This window comes from Amorphotheca resinae (genome assembly GCF_003019875.1).
Source record: "Amorphotheca resinae ATCC 22711 unplaced genomic scaffold M430scaffold_3, whole genome shotgun sequence".
NCBI lineage: Eukaryota > Fungi > Ascomycota > Leotiomycetes > Helotiales > Amorphothecaceae > Amorphotheca > Amorphotheca resinae.
The window spans coordinates 67,968-84,700 of NW_020194473.1; the positions used below are offsets into that span (position 1 = coordinate 67,968).

General features: G+C 50.2%; 7 protein-coding genes across 7 annotated transcripts; 3 read left to right on the forward strand and 4 right to left on the reverse strand.

Moving 5' to 3' along the window:
• Positions 1–244: 244 nt before the first annotated feature.
• M430DRAFT_48365 (hypothetical protein) lies at positions 245–824 on the forward strand (the record flags this gene model as incomplete). Its single annotated transcript, XM_024867995.1, has 3 exons — positions 245–437; positions 491–717; positions 765–824. 3 exons carry the CDS (start codon positions 245–247, stop codon positions 822–824), a joined length of 480 nt encoding a protein of 159 aa, XP_024722772.1.
• Positions 825–2,804: 1,980 nt separating this feature from the next.
• On the reverse strand, positions 2,805–3,751 carry M430DRAFT_48367 (hypothetical protein; the record flags this gene model as incomplete). Its single annotated transcript, XM_024867996.1, has 2 exons — positions 2,805–3,426; positions 3,498–3,751. The coding sequence occupies 2 exons, from the start codon at positions 3,749–3,751 to the stop codon at positions 2,805–2,807; spliced, it is 876 nt and encodes a 291-aa protein (XP_024722773.1).
• A 426-nt stretch (positions 3,752–4,177) lies between these two features.
• Positions 4,178–6,029, reverse strand: M430DRAFT_134936 (hypothetical protein). Its single transcript, XM_024862382.1, has one exon. It carries the CDS (start codon positions 6,007–6,009, stop codon positions 4,339–4,341), a length of 1,671 nt encoding a protein of 556 aa, XP_024722774.1. The 5' UTR covers positions 6,010–6,029; the 3' UTR covers positions 4,178–4,338.
• A 914-nt stretch (positions 6,030–6,943) lies between these two features.
• On the reverse strand, positions 6,944–8,936 carry M430DRAFT_16678 (hypothetical protein; the record flags this gene model as incomplete). The annotated part of the gene is made up of 4 exons (XM_024863507.1): positions 6,944–7,855; positions 7,912–8,606; positions 8,665–8,775; positions 8,846–8,936. 4 exons carry the CDS (start codon positions 8,934–8,936, stop codon positions 6,944–6,946), a joined length of 1,809 nt encoding a protein of 602 aa, XP_024722775.1.
• A 783-nt stretch (positions 8,937–9,719) lies between these two features.
• On the forward strand, positions 9,720–11,932 carry M430DRAFT_116199 (hypothetical protein). The gene is made up of 6 exons (XM_024861625.1): positions 9,720–10,011; positions 10,065–10,451; positions 10,501–10,651; positions 10,709–10,960; positions 11,010–11,187; positions 11,235–11,932. The coding sequence occupies exons 1-6, from the start codon at positions 9,900–9,902 to the stop codon at positions 11,820–11,822; spliced, it is 1,668 nt and encodes a 555-aa protein (XP_024722776.1). The 5' UTR covers positions 9,720–9,899; the 3' UTR covers positions 11,823–11,932.
• A 933-nt stretch (positions 11,933–12,865) lies between these two features.
• On the forward strand, positions 12,866–14,838 carry M430DRAFT_208918 (hypothetical protein). Its single transcript, XM_024864390.1, has 2 exons — positions 12,866–12,925; positions 13,011–14,838. Exon 2 carries the CDS (start codon positions 13,156–13,158, stop codon positions 14,767–14,769), a length of 1,614 nt encoding a protein of 537 aa, XP_024722777.1. The 5' UTR covers positions 12,866–12,925; positions 13,011–13,155; the 3' UTR covers positions 14,770–14,838.
• Positions 14,839–14,907: 69 nt separating this feature from the next.
• Positions 14,908–16,677, reverse strand: M430DRAFT_96731 (hypothetical protein; the record flags this gene model as incomplete). The annotated part of the gene is made up of 1 exon (XM_024869981.1): positions 14,908–16,677. The coding sequence occupies one exon, from the start codon at positions 16,675–16,677 to the stop codon at positions 14,908–14,910; it is 1,770 nt and encodes a 589-aa protein (XP_024722778.1).
• Between the last annotated feature and the right edge of the window lie 56 nt (positions 16,678–16,733).

Consider the following 16,733-nt stretch of genomic DNA (forward strand, 5'->3'; position numbering starts at 1 on the left):
TTAGTCAGCCGGTCAGCCACAACGCCACCTCCACTGATGTTAAGGTGCGGTATTCCCTCGGGAACCGGCGTCCGGGCCCGAGGTAGAGTATATTTATATATGTATATGTGTGTATATATATATCACTTCCCCAACATGGGATTGGGGCCACAGCTTCTCGATATACCTTCACTTATACATCATTAAACCAGCAGACAGATCACGGGGTTAACTAGTTTCAAGCTGCCAACGACAAGACGACAATATGGACACGAGTAGAACAAGTAATGCAGAATGGCCGTCCGATATACCTGCGCCAGCGCCGGTGAAGAAGTGGCTCGAGACGCTATTTCCACTGCTCGACTCCAAAGACCCGGACGTGCCCGAGAAAGTCGCACGACTGTATACCGAAGACGCAGAGGTTCATGGTGCAGCTGGAATGGCCAAAGGCACTGAGCGTACGCAGTGCCAGATCTGCCGTCTGTTGGGCAACTGCTTATGTGTTCTGTAGAGATTATTGCAGCCCGCATAAAGAGCTGGGCGGTTATGGAAGAACGAAGACACGAGTTACTCCGAGTCTTTACCTCCAAGAAGGACTTTAGTGACTTGCTTCTGATTTGCAAGCTGAAGGCAACGCTGAAGAATGGCAATGAGGTCTCTGGAGAATTCATTTCTCATCTGGTCTTTAAAGGAGATACCAGTGTTGACCCCAAGGGCAGCTTGTATACTATTTGGAATGTGAGTTTGGCATGGACCATCAAGAGCTTCCTTTCTAACACCATTAGGACTCGGCACCGTGGTTGAAGGCAATGGGTTTCAAGATCGAGAAACCAGATGCAGAATAGCAATCCCGTGAGATTCAGGCATGTGAAGCTCCAATCAAATCATTCTCCAGTTATTTATCAGTGTCAGGTGATATTGTATGTTTGACTATGCGAAAATGTGACATATCCTACGAAACCTTTATATGCAGTCTATGTGTTGCCGCCTGATTCATTCTAGATGTACAGTATGACTTCTATGTCTTCATGTCCGTCGAATACGACAAATGCTCATGGACATACTTCCGCTGGCCCTTGATCTTCTCATAATACTTGTCAACCGGGGTGATATTATGCTTCAGCAATTGTACCAGCCTCGGGGCCGGAGACTACTGTCCGGAGTGGATGCTAAAGCCGCGTTTAACCGAATGCTAACTCGGGATTCACGGGGGTTTGACGCCGGGGGGCACGAAGGCGTAGTTCCGAATCTATCCTGGATGAGCCGTCCCATACTCAGCATGGCCCAATATCTCAATATCTGAGGGAGCCAAAAGATAAATAGCTAACCGTTGGACTGCAAAGGATTAAGTTGTTCTCATCTTGCATATCAAGATCCACACGGTTGACCTTGACTTCGTTGGCCCCCGGGGGCGGAGGGGGACGATCCTGGAGAAAGTCCCAGAGATCGATGGTATTGGAATCGCTCGAGCGGCTGTTGGCTACCTTGATAATGCTTGGCCTGGCGTAGTTGGGGTTGATCTTTCAGAACTGGGCCGCATCAACCATGATTCTGCTCGAGACGAATGTTGCGACTGGCTCTCCTTTAACTACTTGGAACGCTGTGCCACTATATTGGAGATGCCGAAGGCTCTTCAAAGAGCCGAACTTCTGACCGCACTTGACCAGACCCGCTCTAACCTGGTCTGCATTTTCGTGGTATCGCAGGGGGAAAACGACGAGAGTTGATAGTTTTTGATCCACGGAATTTCAAAATTCCAGTTTGAATAGAAACTTCACCAAACACTTTCCCGTCGAAATCCACGTAGCGACCCCTAATATGGAACACGTATAAGTACTGGGACGGTAAGCAATGGGTGCCTATAGCTACTGTCTTGCCTATAGGCTATAGGTACTGTCTATAGCGTACACTCTCGCTATCACTGTCGCTATTACTGTCGCTGTCGCTGTCGCTGTCGCTGTCGCTGTCGCTGTCGCTATTACTGTCACTGTCGTTCTAACTAATATAATTCTCTTTATTCTTACTTAAAATAATTAATCGCGACAAAACTCACGACAATACTCGGGACAATACCTTAGGTACTCGCGACAACGATCGCGACAATACTCGTAACAATAATCGCGACAACAATCGCGACAGTAACAGCGATAGTGACAGCGACAGTGACAGCGACAGGCTTCACCGACCATTCTCGAAGCCTTATGAGGCGGCCATTGTTCACTCGGAACAATTCCTTTGGGACGACCTTGAATGAATTGATAAACGAAGACGACATCTGCAGTACAAAATTTATTCCAGTTCTAGATGGGCTGTGAATAAATAGGTAGTTTAATCCACTTGAAATCGGCTCTTTGTTCGTTCCCTAATTCGCTCTATTTGATACCTATTGATTGACCTGGGCCATAACGCACCCGGAGTCGATAGGTCTTTTAACACAATGCCTCATCTTCTAGGGGAATTTCCAACGAGCTTTCTTGGAATCGGGGAGGTTGAAGCCTCGAAAGCCCATCCTGCGACTAGCAGAGCTGCGTGGTCAGCTTCACAGCATCCCTTGGACCCTTGGGCACCAACTGGCTGATGATTGAGGTCTATCACTTTCAGCATGAATATACTGATACCTCGATCCCAACCCTATCATCTTCAAGGGGATACACTCCTTTTTCTAGTCGACAGTGCATGTCGATAGGCACTGCTACCGGTTACACATCTACAAAGCAATCAGTTAGGCATTGAGCGGCTGAGGGAGGGTTTTACCATTCCAGCATCCTCACAAAACACCACGCGTCCTCAGCTCCTCCCACTCTATAAATCTCTATCTTTGCGGTCTATATTTTGTCTACAATATCTTTCTTAACACTCAGATTCCTCATCTTCTTCTCGAGCGCTTCCTTCCTCTCACTGAACCGATCCCCGAACAGCTCGAAATGTGGCCGCATAATAATCGTATATTTGACAAACTCCTCCATGCAATCCACCAACCTATCCCTATTCCCACTAGGCAACAACCTCGCCTTCCCACTGCCATCTCCCCCCTCATCCTCGAATTGCTTCCAGGCGGTTGGCAGGCTACTCTGATTCGGGATAGTGAACATCCTCATCCACCTCCCCAGTATCCTCAAACTATTGACAGCATTGAAGCTCTGGCTCCCACCATTGACCTGGATTATAGATAGCGTGCGACCCTGTGTCGGGCGGACCGAACCGGTGGATAGGGGAATCCAGTCTATTTGGTTTTTGAAGACGGCGGTGAGGTTTCCGTGTTGTTCGGGTGAACACCAGACGTGCCCGTCGGACCAGAGAGAGAGAGCGCGGAGTTCTTCAACTGCGGGGTGCGAGGCTTCGACCGAGTCGCGGATAGGGAGTTCGCTCGGATTGAAGATTCGGACGTCGCAGCCAAGACGGTGAAGGATACGGGAGGCCTCGAAGGCCATGAGTTTGGAGTAGGAGCTAGGAGACACGTTAAACGAATAATTCCTTTATTGTAATCTATAGTAAAAGGCGCATATATATATACATACCGTTTGCGTAAGCTTCCATAAAGCACCAGAACTTTTAGCCTTGACTTGGTCCGCGCCAAGTTCTCCTCAGCCATGGTAATGGCCGTCTCTAATTCCAGTTGAGAGATCCAATCCGTGGCCTCGACCTCCGCATCCAGCAAAAAAGGGCGGTATTTGGCTCTGATCTCGGGGTCATCTTCAGCTTCTGAGATGGCTAGCTGGGGGCATTGTGCCAATGTGCGGAGCTCGCGGGTTGGAGAGAGACAAGAGACCATTGGAAACGCCGTTTTGCGGATAGTTGCAGTTATTGGCCGTAGAAATGGGCGAGTTGAGAGGAGAAGGGCCCGCATAGGAGAATGGAGGTTCTAGAGGAGGTAATGTTGATCTTGGAGGGAGGGAGAGAGCATGAGGAGGGGGATTGACCCTGGGAGTTTGTAGATTTATGCCTTTTTTCCCTTTTTCCCGCCGCTTATCGGTGACATTCCGCCGCTTATCTATTGGCGGGATTTCCTCCCGCTAGGGAGCGGCGAGCGGAGTGGGGCGGGGCGGCAAGGGGCGCCAGGGGCTGGACGTCCATAGGCGTGTAGGGCTGAGGTTACTACTGTAAAGACATTAGAAATGAAAGATTGGATTCTTCCCCAACTCTCTCAGTCCTATTATATCGTCCTGCTTTATGTTGTTTTTCAAGAGTGAGAGATATAGCCCAGCTTTCAAAATATATTTCCTGGGGAGGTTCCTGAGTGACCAGGCCGAGAGATCCTGGTGTGGCCATATAAGACTCCTCGGTGGCTTCGAGTCGAGACATCTGATAGCAATCATGTACACTACGCACATAGAATAGGAGGGTATCATTTCATTTGCGCTACCTCTTTTCACCCTCCCCTGCCTCACCAACTCTATACCCCCTCGCAACGCCGCTCCTCCCCTCCTCCACCGCCGCGCTGCCCTCGGTCTCATGAAAGTCACTCCCTAAACCCATCCAAGTCCGCTGGGTGTTCAGATACTGTGCCCCGGGACTCACTGCCCCGTTGACAAGAGCTAGATCGCCTTTCGCTCTCCGCGTCAATACCTTTGATGCCGCGCTGCTTCCCTCGCCTTCTTTGTTCGCCGCCGCTGACAGGGCTGAGGGGGAATCACGCATCGGGCGTGAATGGCTGACATATCGTCCCGTCCGCAGATCAAATTCCGGGGGCGCGGATTCCTCCTCGCTATCCAGATCTTCCCCTGTTTCCTTCTGTTCCTCGACGTCCCCAACCGCCCCGTTCTCCGTTTCTCTACCCTCCAAACTCACAGCATCCAACGAATTGAAATCCCCCTTCCACTCCCCACTCCACACTCTCTTCTCATCCGGCAGCAGACAGAGCCCCAGCTCAAAGGGCGTGATAATCGGCCGATAAAACTCGGTGCTCTCAATTAACGAGCTCTCCCAGCAGCCGATGACCACCCACCCGCCGATCTCAGAGAAATTAGCAATTTTCGCCGCGTTGACCTTGCCCACTACGAAAGTGTAGCTCTTCTTCCCCGCTCTCTCTATCATCTCCTTGATGTCCGTGACGGTTTGTAGGTAGTTCTTGACTGAGAGTGTGTTGATTAGGATCCCGAAGATAGAGCAGGTAGAGAGCGAGGTTAGGAGTGCGTATCTACGGCGTAGAGACATTGCTGTATTGGATTGGAGAGCTTTTTGCGGGGACGAAGAAGGGGTTGTAGGATAGATGTTGAAATCTCTAACACGCGAGGAGAGAGTGAGGAGTAAAGCCGGCAGGGGCTCTGAGATGTGAAATAACGAGTAATCCTTCATTTCTGCCTCGCCTATATCGATCTTCCTATTCGGGATAAGGGACGAAGGATCATGGACGATGTCCGGCGCGAGGATGTTCTTGTATCCCGCCTCCTGCAGCCTCTTGGCGACTGGTTCAATATGGTTGTGGTACATGATATCTGCAACTAATATGACCTTCTCCTGCTTCTCAGGGTATGTGTTTTCGAATACGGAAACAACAGGATCGAGGTCCAGTGTCCGAGAAGTGAAGACATAAATAACGGGTAACCGGGCAGTGGGACTCAGACAGCTCCTCCCATAGTGCACCACCACCTCCGCATCCACATGCTCTGCTGCTATCTCATCGACACAGCAAGCACCGTAAGACGTATCTGCCAAAACATACAGTCTATGCCGTTCCTGACTTCGATCGAGGGATTGCGCATCCGCCGACGTGAGGTTGGTTAGATTTTGCTCCAGCTTCTCCTCTACCCTGACTTTTGTACCCCCTGAAGATAACTTTTTTAATTCTTGTTCCAGAGCCTCGAAGACTACAGGACTATCCCGCAGCATGTCATCGGGGAATTGCAATGCTACCTTGCGCCATCCGCCGGTGTGTATCTCCCTCGCCGTCCTCGCAACCTCGTAGATGTCGAATACTTCGTCATAGGAGAGTCGCGGTTCATTTTGCGTATTCGCAACAGGCGTAGGATCTTCGAAGATATGTGTCTCGGGGGTGGAAAGGACAGGAGGAGCAACTGATTGTGTAGTCATTGTGGTTGACTTGAGGATGTGGGATGTTTTGGAGGGGTAAACTTTTCCATGGCGAGGGCTAAGGCGGAGAAGAGCGGCAGAATCGGGCGGTCTGCAGGTGACAACCAGTCATGTGACAGTAAGTACTGCTTACCTATATCTGGTGTGCATGGGCGCTAACCCGATCTCGGTAATACCCAGCTCCTCAGAGAGACTGCACTGAGAAAGCATCTTTCTTTGTAAATATCAGAATTATCTTAACCCTAATCGAGAGTATGCAGTATACACAGGGTAACTTAAATTGGCGTATATATAGAGATAAATCCCACGTCCTGGAAAACATCCAACGTGCCCTCTCTAGCGTGCACCTTCAAGTTGGACAAAGTCATACATGTTACTTTGCTCCTCCTCACTCATAAGGTATTTTGGAATTTCATTGATACAGTATATCTTGGGGCCTTCACGTCAATTGAGGAAAGGGTTGGTCGCATCAAACATTGAGCTATATCTTGCAACAAGGCATACCAAAACAGCCCATTATCCATACCTTAGATTGCGCCATTTCTTTCAACCTCGACCTGCGCTGCTTTCTGTAGGACGGACTGAAGACTTGAATCTGGCTTGTGAAATGCACGGTCCTTGGGTCAGACGTCGCGTCCCGGTGGGGGGAAGAGGCCGTACTCGAGGCACAGCAGTACTCGCTACTCCGGCTTATAAAAAAAGGTCTCGCTCATCATGCCTGGCAGCCTCCTACCACCGCAGACGTCTCAGACGTACGTGGACAGACTCTAGGAATCTTCTCGCCGTCCTGTGCCCTGAACATATTTCATAGTGCACTAGCCGGTGCAAGACCCCTGAACCAGGGTAATATCAGCGGGGAATTTACATTTTACGCCGCAAAAGCTCAGATTTCTAGGGGTAGTAAGAAAGCCATACCTTTAACCTTCTACTGTTATCAGGTAGAGCCAAAGCCCTGGATCCTCTTTGTCAGCTCCTCGCCTCTGATCTTCGGTTCCGTTGCCTCCTGCATGTATTGAGTCTGATCCTTTGCCCCAATGATCCTCCTAGTAGCGAGATTTGCATCTATACCGCCCGACACACTGAAGATGTCGAGCTGATCGAGCTTGACTGTCGCATCCCAGTTCTTATTAAGTGTTCTATCGCCATCACCGTCTATGTACACGTCTTTGTACCAGAATCCCTCACCGCTGTCGTCGTCTGCAGAATTGCTCAACGTGGCCGACTTCGTCTCTGGATCAATGTGTAAGCCGGGGCCTTTCCTTTCTGGGTCTCCGATCCTATAGGGCTTGCTGAACTTCGAAGACGTTTCGTCACTTGCTGCAACAGCTTCTATCGATGGTGCGTCGCCATCTGTATCAATGATGTTTGTTAGTGGTATCTGAGGGCTGGTCCATCGGAGAAGGCGGAATTGTGGCTGGAGCTGAAAGAGGAGATATGAAGTGCCAGCCTTAAATTCACGCTTCTCCTCTCCTTCATTGGCTCTCAACCAGAGCGGGCCAGGGAAGTATGCTCCTACTGCTGTACCTGGTCTCGTCACAGTTTCTTTGCCGGTAAACAGTAGGAGATAAGGATGTGGATCTTGTACAAGAGACTTGACGAGACGTGTCATTGTCATGTCATCTGATCTCTGCGACGGATGACTTAACTTTTCAAGAGCAATCCGCATGTCCTGCATCGTCGTCTGAGAGCGGCTAGAGACCACAGGTTGAGGTACGAACAACGAAATAGCGCCAAGAATACGGCTAGGTATAGCTTCAGGTGGCTGAGATGGCACTTGATCATCTGTGGTCATCAGTGGTTGAAATAGAACCGCCCAAAGCTGGTGGAATCGTAGCTGCAAATTTGGCTGTAGAAGATCAGAGGTGCCGAAGCCTCAGATACCTACAGTCGGTTCACACTCACCAGCAGATCCATTGCCCTGAGAACTTCGTTAGACGTAAGATTCTCCTCCTCCTGGTCCTTAAGCAGTCCATTCACTAGTATGTCAGCCAATTCTTTGTCACCAGGATCAGATTTGTCGAAGGAGCCAAGATGGAAGCGTGTTCCCCACTTGGCTTTGCGTAACCTCAGCCGTAGTAGCAAGCTCAGGAACGTTGACAAGTCTTTGCGAGGCACCCGATATCGCGTCTGAGTAGCACCTTCACCAAGGAGCCTTCGTGCTGCAGGTCTAAGCTGATCCGGCGACGGAGCCAAGCTCACCGTTTGAGGCTGCGTCATGGCCAAAACGTCCATAGCATCGTCCAGCATAGAAGTCGAGTCATAATCCAGTTGCGTGGACTGTTTGCTTGTAGCCTCTGGAAGGCCAATGCTTCTGAAGATTCTTTCAAAATTGGCTTTGCGGAAGAAAGCGTCGTCGTGGCGCCAGAAATAATCTCCTCCGTCCTGGGTGCCCAAGATATCGGTGCACTGGACGACTAGTAATGATACGGCGCGTTGGAAGGCGTCCGAATCAACTCTACCGTCAGTGACATCGCTTGGGAACGGGTGGTAGGCGTAGAAATGGAAACATCTCCATAGCAGTTGGATGGCGGCCTCAGAGATGGCGACATCAGGATGTATAATCGCTATATGTTTCCTGAGACTGTCCTCGTTCCAGTCTGGGCTTCCCGTCAGTCACTGTAGCGGGCTCCCAAGTTGGTGGCGGGTGGAACTTACATCGCTGCTGGGAGGAGTCCTCGACGCAATAGGTGTCGAATGTCGTCCACAGACCCTTGACCACCCCCAGTCTCGGCGCGAGTGCTTTCTTGAGATCTTCGAGAACAGAGTCTAGGTTGAGTAGCGTCGTGTCAACAAGACAAGTCTCACGATCAGCATATTCAAGTCTTTCCTGACTGACCTGTTGTGGCTTGGTCGAGATACTTTTTCACCTTCTGCTCATGTGACCTGAATTGGACATCACTCAGGATCTTACCCAGTGCTGCGAACATGATTTGGATCTCCTGCTATTGGCTTTCCATGGCTCTCGCATACAGGAACGTCTAGTTGATTAGACGGCAAAGGTTAACGAAAGGAGTGATGATTCTTTTCTCCACAACTCGGGATACCTTACCTTGGGGGAATAACCGTATATGGCGGAGCGGAACTACTCACACGGAGTGGAACTTCCTTACTACGGAGTGGAACTGCTACGGAGCGGAAGTACTTCGGAACGGGACTACTTCGGAACGGAACATCCAAGGAAAATAGTAAAGCCGTGCGTCGGCAGCCCTGCGACGGCAGTACCGATTAGGTATTATTCTGGGTATTTCAGGTATATTTCAACACTAAAATAGATCCCGCGAATCATAGAAGCGTCTGTTTAAAAGGTTCGAAATGTTTTATAACAGAAAATGCAAAAAATCCAAGCATTTGTATATTATAAACTCTTAATAATAAACTTTATAAGATCTCATGAATAATCAAGCAGGTGTGAATCGGCAAATCACTCAGAGCTCTCGGAACGTACGGTACGGTATCAAGGACGGGAGTTCCTACAAGAATACCTACAATAGGCAATGAGTTGTCTTGACTATGGAGGCCCTAGGCCCTAGGCACGGGGAAGCGAATGCGTTGTTGTCGGAAAAGGGGTTACGGCCAGGCGGTTTCAAAGCTAAGATCCATAATACTTTCGTGCTTATCGTCATCGCGCCCGGTACAAGTTGGGGCATTCAGGTTTTACTCAGGCTGCTCCGCCAACTACAGTTACTATACACTCCTCCCCTTCCACTAACACTCCGTAGATGGGAGGCAGAGATACGATCCATAATTCTTGGGGGAGAACAATGGGTCTCACGCGGGGCCCCCGATGGAGGCCGAGTGCGAGTGCGAGTGCGCCGTGGTCACCCTCTTAACTGTGATTCCCCCCCTTTTCCCTCTTCTCACGCCAACTTCATTATATCTTTCTTGTAAATATGGGTTTGCTCAACTACACTGGATTCCTGGGGAATTCGGTGACGGGCGGGGCCCTTGAGGCTCTCGTCTGTGCGGCTTCTGCCAGTGGCTTCTTGCTGTTCGGATATGATCGTACGTGGTATCCTTTCACTGACTGGCAGTCCAATGGCTAACGTTTGGACAAGAGGGTATCATGTCGGGAATCATCACGGAAGACAACTTCCTCACCTACTTTCCGGGGATGGAACCTGATAACAAAAGTGGCGCGGTTCAGGCTCTTGTCGTCGCTATATACGAAGTTGGATGTCTTATGGGATCGATCTTTATTATCGCGTATGGTGACACACTCGGTCGAAGACGTGCGGTCCTCTTGGGCGTTATAATCATGTTGGTTGGAACGGCAATTCAAGCGTCGAGCTTCGAAATAGCCCAGATGATTGTTGGACGCATCGTGACGGGTGTAGGTAACGGCATGAACACTTCTTCGATTCCGGTCTGGCAGAGTGAGATGGCCCCACCCAAGATTCGTGGGTTCTTGGTGCTGTTCGAAGGGGCTTTGATTGCCGCTGGCAGTATGTATCAACTTCGAAGTGAACTTGTGACACTTGCTGACTGTCATAGTTATGATATCGTACTGGTTGAACTACGGATTCTTCTTCGTTACTCAATACGGATCATTCCAATGGCGCTTCCCAATCGCATTCCAAGCAGTCTTCGGTTTCATCCTTTTCGTTGGAGTCTTGGCTCTTCCAGAGTCCCCACGTTGGTTACTGTACGTGATTCTTGCAGCATCGGTCGGATTTTGGATCCCGTGCTAACTGAACTCAAGGAAACATGATAAAGACGACGTGGCCATTGAGATTCTATGTCGGTTGAAGAGAGCCGGTCCCGATGACCCGGAAATTCACGACGAAGTCGCGTCCATCAAACAGATCGCGGAAATCACCCGAGGCAAGAAGCTCACGCTGAAGGAGTTCTATGGAAATGGGCCCGAGATGAACAGATGGCGAGTAAGCATAGCTTATACCTCTCAATTCTTCCAACAAGCTGGCGGGACCAATTTAGTCACCTACTATGCTACGTAAGGGTCTTCCATGTCGAGAAAATGTTCTTTGCTAACTCGGTTTTAGAACTGTTTTCGAAAGTTCGCTTGGCTTCAGTCCTTCTCTTTCGCGCCTCCTCACTGCTTGTTACGGAACACTGTACCTCGCTGCCGCCATTTTTGCGCTCTTTATCGTTGATCGATTCGGTCGTCGCAAGATGATGATCCTCGGATCCGTTGGTATGGGAGTCAGTTCATTGATTATCGTAAGTACCGTCCCCCCCGCGGAAAGACTTGAACTAATGAGATACAGGGCGCGTGCCTTTCTCAAACCACCGACACCTACAAAGCTCCCGCCTTCGCCGCCACCGTTTTCATCTTCGTCTTCATCGGCTTCTTCGCCATCGGCTGGTTAGGAGTCACCTGGCTCTACCCCGCAGAAGTCACTCCTATCCGAATCAGAGCCCAGGCCAACGGACTAAGTACTAGTTTCAACTGGCTAGGCAACTACGCCGTCGTGCAACTAGCCCCAATCATGATCAACAAGATCGCGTGGAAGACATACTTCGTCTTCATGTGTTTCAACTTCGCCTTCATCCCGGTCATCTGGTTCACATTCGTGGAGACCAAGGGTTATCCACTTGAGAAGCTGGACGCGATTTTCGAAGAGGCGTATCAGAAGAAGGAGAATCCTGTTCTGACGGAACGCAGGATTCGGAAGGGCGCGAAGCTGGAGAAGGAGAAGGCGGGCTTGATCGATGCTAACGGTGGTCCGATCACGGATAGTCCTGGGAATGGTACGGATCAGAATGTGGATGTAGAGAAGTTTAGGGGCAGCGATGCGCAGTTGTCGCATAAGTCAGGTACTTCAGCTGCTGAAATGGGAACTCAGAGGGAGTGAAAGTTTGGGGAGATGGTTCGCGGGGATAGATTTTGAGTTGATATACGCAAGATTATAGATAGAGTAAGATCGCACTGGATAGAGTATTTAGACAAGATATCCTATAGAGTTATGTTGTATAGATCAATAGAGTGACGATGTTACCAGACATCTTGTATCAGTTCTTTCCGTGCCCTAGAGTCGGCCAAGTACCTACCTTGGGTACTCAAGTATTTGGATAAAATCATGACCATTTTAAACCAACTTCTATCTAACTTTGACAATTGACGTGCTGCCCAGAAGTGAGGTTCAAATCCTCACATGCGCTAGGCAGAATTACAGAGTTGGGAAGGTAAGGTAGGTTGGAGGATAACCCATAATTCGGGGCTCTATAACTTAATCTAATGCGTGATAGCTCAATATAATGCTCTCAAATAAGCCTGGAATGCTTCTAATGACGTGAGGTGCGATTGAGCCCCGATTAGCTATGGTGATGCCAAAGTACGCTGGAATAGGCAGTGATAACCCCCCGGATCTTTCATTCAATAATTTGAGGACTTACCCAAAGTATCGGAATCGAATCCGTCAATAGCTAAACATAGATGCGCTACAACAATGCATTTATGTGTTGCGTAGGTCAGATAGATGACATAACTGTGTCAAAGTTCAAAATGAGCTGATAGCGTTGCCTTGAGAAACCCTTCAAACAAGCAACACACCTTGAAGATCTCTGGACTTCTGGTAAGCTTATTCTCTCTTTCTGCAACTCTCTAGAGGTAATAGGGTTAGCATCTCTAGCTCAACATAATCCGCTTATCTCCAGACCCCAGGTGTCTTTTGGGTCTACTCGAGTCAGCTGAACTCTAATTATGCTTAAGGAAAAGGGTTGCAAAAGGGGGGTAGACGAAAGTAAGTTGACTAAAGGGTGGAGGTAGTAAATCGGCCATGGAATTAACGAGGCTTACCTAATAAACTTACCCGCTTTAGCGAATATCTAAGATAACCTTACCACATTGAGACATCGCTTTTCAAGAGTCTACCTTTCTTCTAGGACATTGAACCATTGAACCACACTTTGGTTATTCCAGAAAACTGCCCCTTTACCACCTGCCTATCTACCTAAGGTAAGGCCTCTATCTGAGGTATCTCCTTTCAAGCAATGGCGATATCACGTGCCAGCTGTGCTAACCGAGTCCGCGTTGGCGCAAGGCTACAAAGTCTGTTAGCGAGGCCAGAATGCTCACGACTCTCGTCGAGATCCATGGTGGTGAAGCGCGTTCGCTTTGCGAAAGTCAACCATTCTCTCCCAATCGCGCTGGCCATTGACGAACACTACAAATAACATCCCGCTGCCATGCCGTCGCTCAAGCGCAAAGATCGGTCCGCCGAGTCTACCACTATCTCCAGCCTCTCTTCTGAAGAGGACCAGCGACAACCTGGGACTCCAACGCCAAATTCGGAATACGAGTTGGAACCCTCTCCCAAGCGCATGAAGACGGATCAACCTCCCCAAGATGAAGAGTCAGAAGAGGAGGATCGAGAAGTAAATACTCGGGCGCCGAGGCAGGAGGCCCCCCTCGAAGGCTACGATGACCTATATCTCGATACAGTGGATCGCAACGTCCTGGACTTCGATTTCGAGAAGCTCTGTTCTATTTCCCTGTCCAATATCAATGTTTACGCCTGTCTCGTCTGTGGGAAGTACTTCCAGGGGCGAGGCCCAAAATCCCACGCCTACTTCCATGCGCTGGAAGTCAACCACCATGTCTATATCAACATGCAGACACAAAAGGTCTACGTGCTGCCGGAAGGATATGAGGTCAAGAGCAAGAGCTTAGATGATATAAAGTTTGTTTCCGATCCCAGATATACCAAGGAACAAGTGATGGCCCTGGACCGGCAAGAGGTGACAGCATGGACATTAAGCGGCAAGAAATACATACCGGGTTTCATTGGCATGAACAACATCAAGGACAACGACTACTTCAACGTCGTCGTTCAAGCCCTCTCCCATATCCCGCCCCTACGGAATTACTTCATGCTGGAAGACTTCTCCGCAAAGCCAGAGCTGGTCAAACGATTCTCCATTCTCGTTCGCAAAATCTGGAACCCTCGGGCCTTCAAATCTCACGTCTCTCCTCACGAGCTGCTGCAAGAAATATCACTGCGATCGAACAAGAAGTTCACACTGACAGCGCAGTCAGACCCAGTCGAATTTCTCTCATGGTTCCTCAATAATCTACACCTAGCACTAGGGGGCAGCAAGACAAAACCCGGAAGCAGCATTATCCAGCAGGTTTTCCAGGGGAAACTGAAAGTAGAAAGCCAGGCAATCACCGCAAAGGCTGACGCCGGCGATCGATTACGGTTCGAAGAAGCCGCAGAAGTAAAGGTCGACGTGAATCGATTTCTCATGCTCACACTGGACCTACCGCCTGCGCCTCTATTCCAAGACGAGCTGGAAAAGAACATCATTCCCCAAATCCCACTCACGAATATATTGGCCAAGTACGACGGCCTGAGAGCCCAAGAGCAACTCAACACACGCAAACGCTACCGACTCCTGCATCCTCTGCCCCCATACCTCTTGTTCCACATCAAACGCTTTTCGAAAAATAAGTTCGTCTCGGAGCGCAATCCTACCATTGTAACCTTTGATGCTCGAAATCTGGACATGGCGCCTTACGTTGAACCCAACCCCCAATATCACAGACCGGGAGAACCTATATGGTATGACCTAGTCGCGAATATCGTGCACGAAGCGGTGAGAGGCCGAGAGGACAGCGTGGAGGGCGAGGAGGAGAAGCATGCGTGGAAGGTGCAAATGCGGGATAGGAGTCGGGAGGAGTGGGTTCAGACGCAGGATTTGTTTGTAGAAAAGACCCAGAAGGAGTTGTTGTATCTGGGGGAGAGCTACTTACAAGTGTGGGAAAGGAGGAGGGACGGGAAGAAAAAGAGCACGAGATAATTCGAAATTATGTAAGATAAGAGACGATCCCAAAAGTTTGGAGATATAATATAGTTTACGGTGCTCAAAAAGCTATTTTGAGTAGCGATGCCGTTAATCGACACACAATGATACCATGCAATGCAATGCTCACACAAATCATGCCTCGTCGCCGGTTCCCTCCACAGTTCCATTTGTTTTTGCAGCAGTATTTTCGACCCGCGGAATCTCGAAGACAACCGCGCCATTCTTCCCCTGGACTCTCTGCCATCTGCCCATCCGATGTTCCTTGCCAACAGCCACGACAACGCACACGCCATCCTTCCCGCGCTCCCCGCGCTCAAACACAGATATATCATTAACGACGCCGCGGACCACGGCAGGGGGGGCATCCGCAGCAGGTTCACTCTCCCCGTCCACGTGTCCATTGACGACAGCAGGGGACTCGGCAAGCGTCGAGGAATTGACAATTCCTCCAGAGGAACCGAGAGTTCCAATGGCCTCGATTCTCTTCTTGTCGTCGCTGAGTCTCCACGCCCGGACGTGGCCATCCCAACTGCCACTCAGAATAACATCTGAGTAGGGAATCGTGGCCAGGGCTGTGATCCAGCGGGGTTGCGGCTCCGGGACACTGCTGGGATCGGGGTGCGTTTCGGCGGATGCTGCTTCGGGCGCGAGAGGAGGATCGAGACCATGCGTCAGTGGCAGTGTGAAGATGGGCTTCTTCTTGTTTATGGTCCATAGTGATAGACTTCCATTGTCGCTCCCCGTGACGAACATCTCCTCATCGATCATAGCCACACGATCCATGCTGCCCTCTAATACCCTTAGGCCTTTTCCCTGTTTTGATTTCTTGTCCCCCCCACCGCCGCGAAACACAAGTTGGGTCTCTTCGACGACTTTCCATAACCGTGCGGTTCGGTCGCGTGCTCCTACACTGATACATCTCTCCTGCGCCAAAGCAGCAACATCAACGACATCATCCTGGTGCCCAAATAGGGTCTCGACGTATGCCAATTCGTCCAAACTCCAGATCTTGACCGTTCGGTCCTTCGAGCTGGAATACATCTGATTCGTGCCTCGTCGGAAGGCAAGCCCCGTCACGGCATCTCGATGTTGAGAGAATACCCGTAAGGGCTTCAATGTCTCCGCATCCCACACCACTATTCTTCGATCCCTCCCTCCGGTGACGACGAATTTGCCATCTTGAGAGGCTGCAACAGCCAATATGCTGTCTACGTGCCCTTGATACGAGTTGTCCTTTGCCTTCCTCTTGTCTCCTCGCACGAAGGCGAGCTGGATCGGTTTTCGCCTCGGCGGCGGAGGTGGGTTCTTTGATTTTTTCTTCTTCTGCGGGAATTGGTCCTTTGGCAGGTCCTGTAACCTCCACTTTGTCAAACACAGGTCTTTGGTAACGGTGTATGCGAACGGCGGGCAGGTAGCAATGCTTGTGACAGCCTCGCTGTTATTCCTGAACACGCTATGTGAAGCATCTTGGAAAGATAACTCGTCGGCCAACTTCCGGTACACGAGTCCCTTCGACTCAGCAGCATCTTCTCTTAGCCGTTCCGCAATGAGGTCTCGGTCGATCTCCTCGGCGTCGAACCCGATTTCATCCACTTCTTCACGGATATTTTCCAGGTAGCGCTCTGCCAGCCGCAGTCGTCTTTCCGCCGCAGTCTCCTCCTCATCCCCTTCTTCTCCTTCCGAGCTGGATGTCAAGTCTGGCTCTTCGTCGTCCGTTGCATCTCGCGGGCCCTCGTCGCTCTCATCCTCGCTGCCAGATATAGATTCGTCCCTTTGGACTCTCCGCGGCTTCTTGGGTTCTCTGGGGGTTTTCGCCGATGCGAACCTCTTTGCGGGCACGTCTGAAGCCTCGGTGCGCTTCCGTTTCTTTTGCCCCGAGGGGATGGTGAAGAAGGAGGACATTGCTGCTGGGATTGTCCGGAATCGAGAGATTTCTTCCAATTGTCCCAGAAAATGCC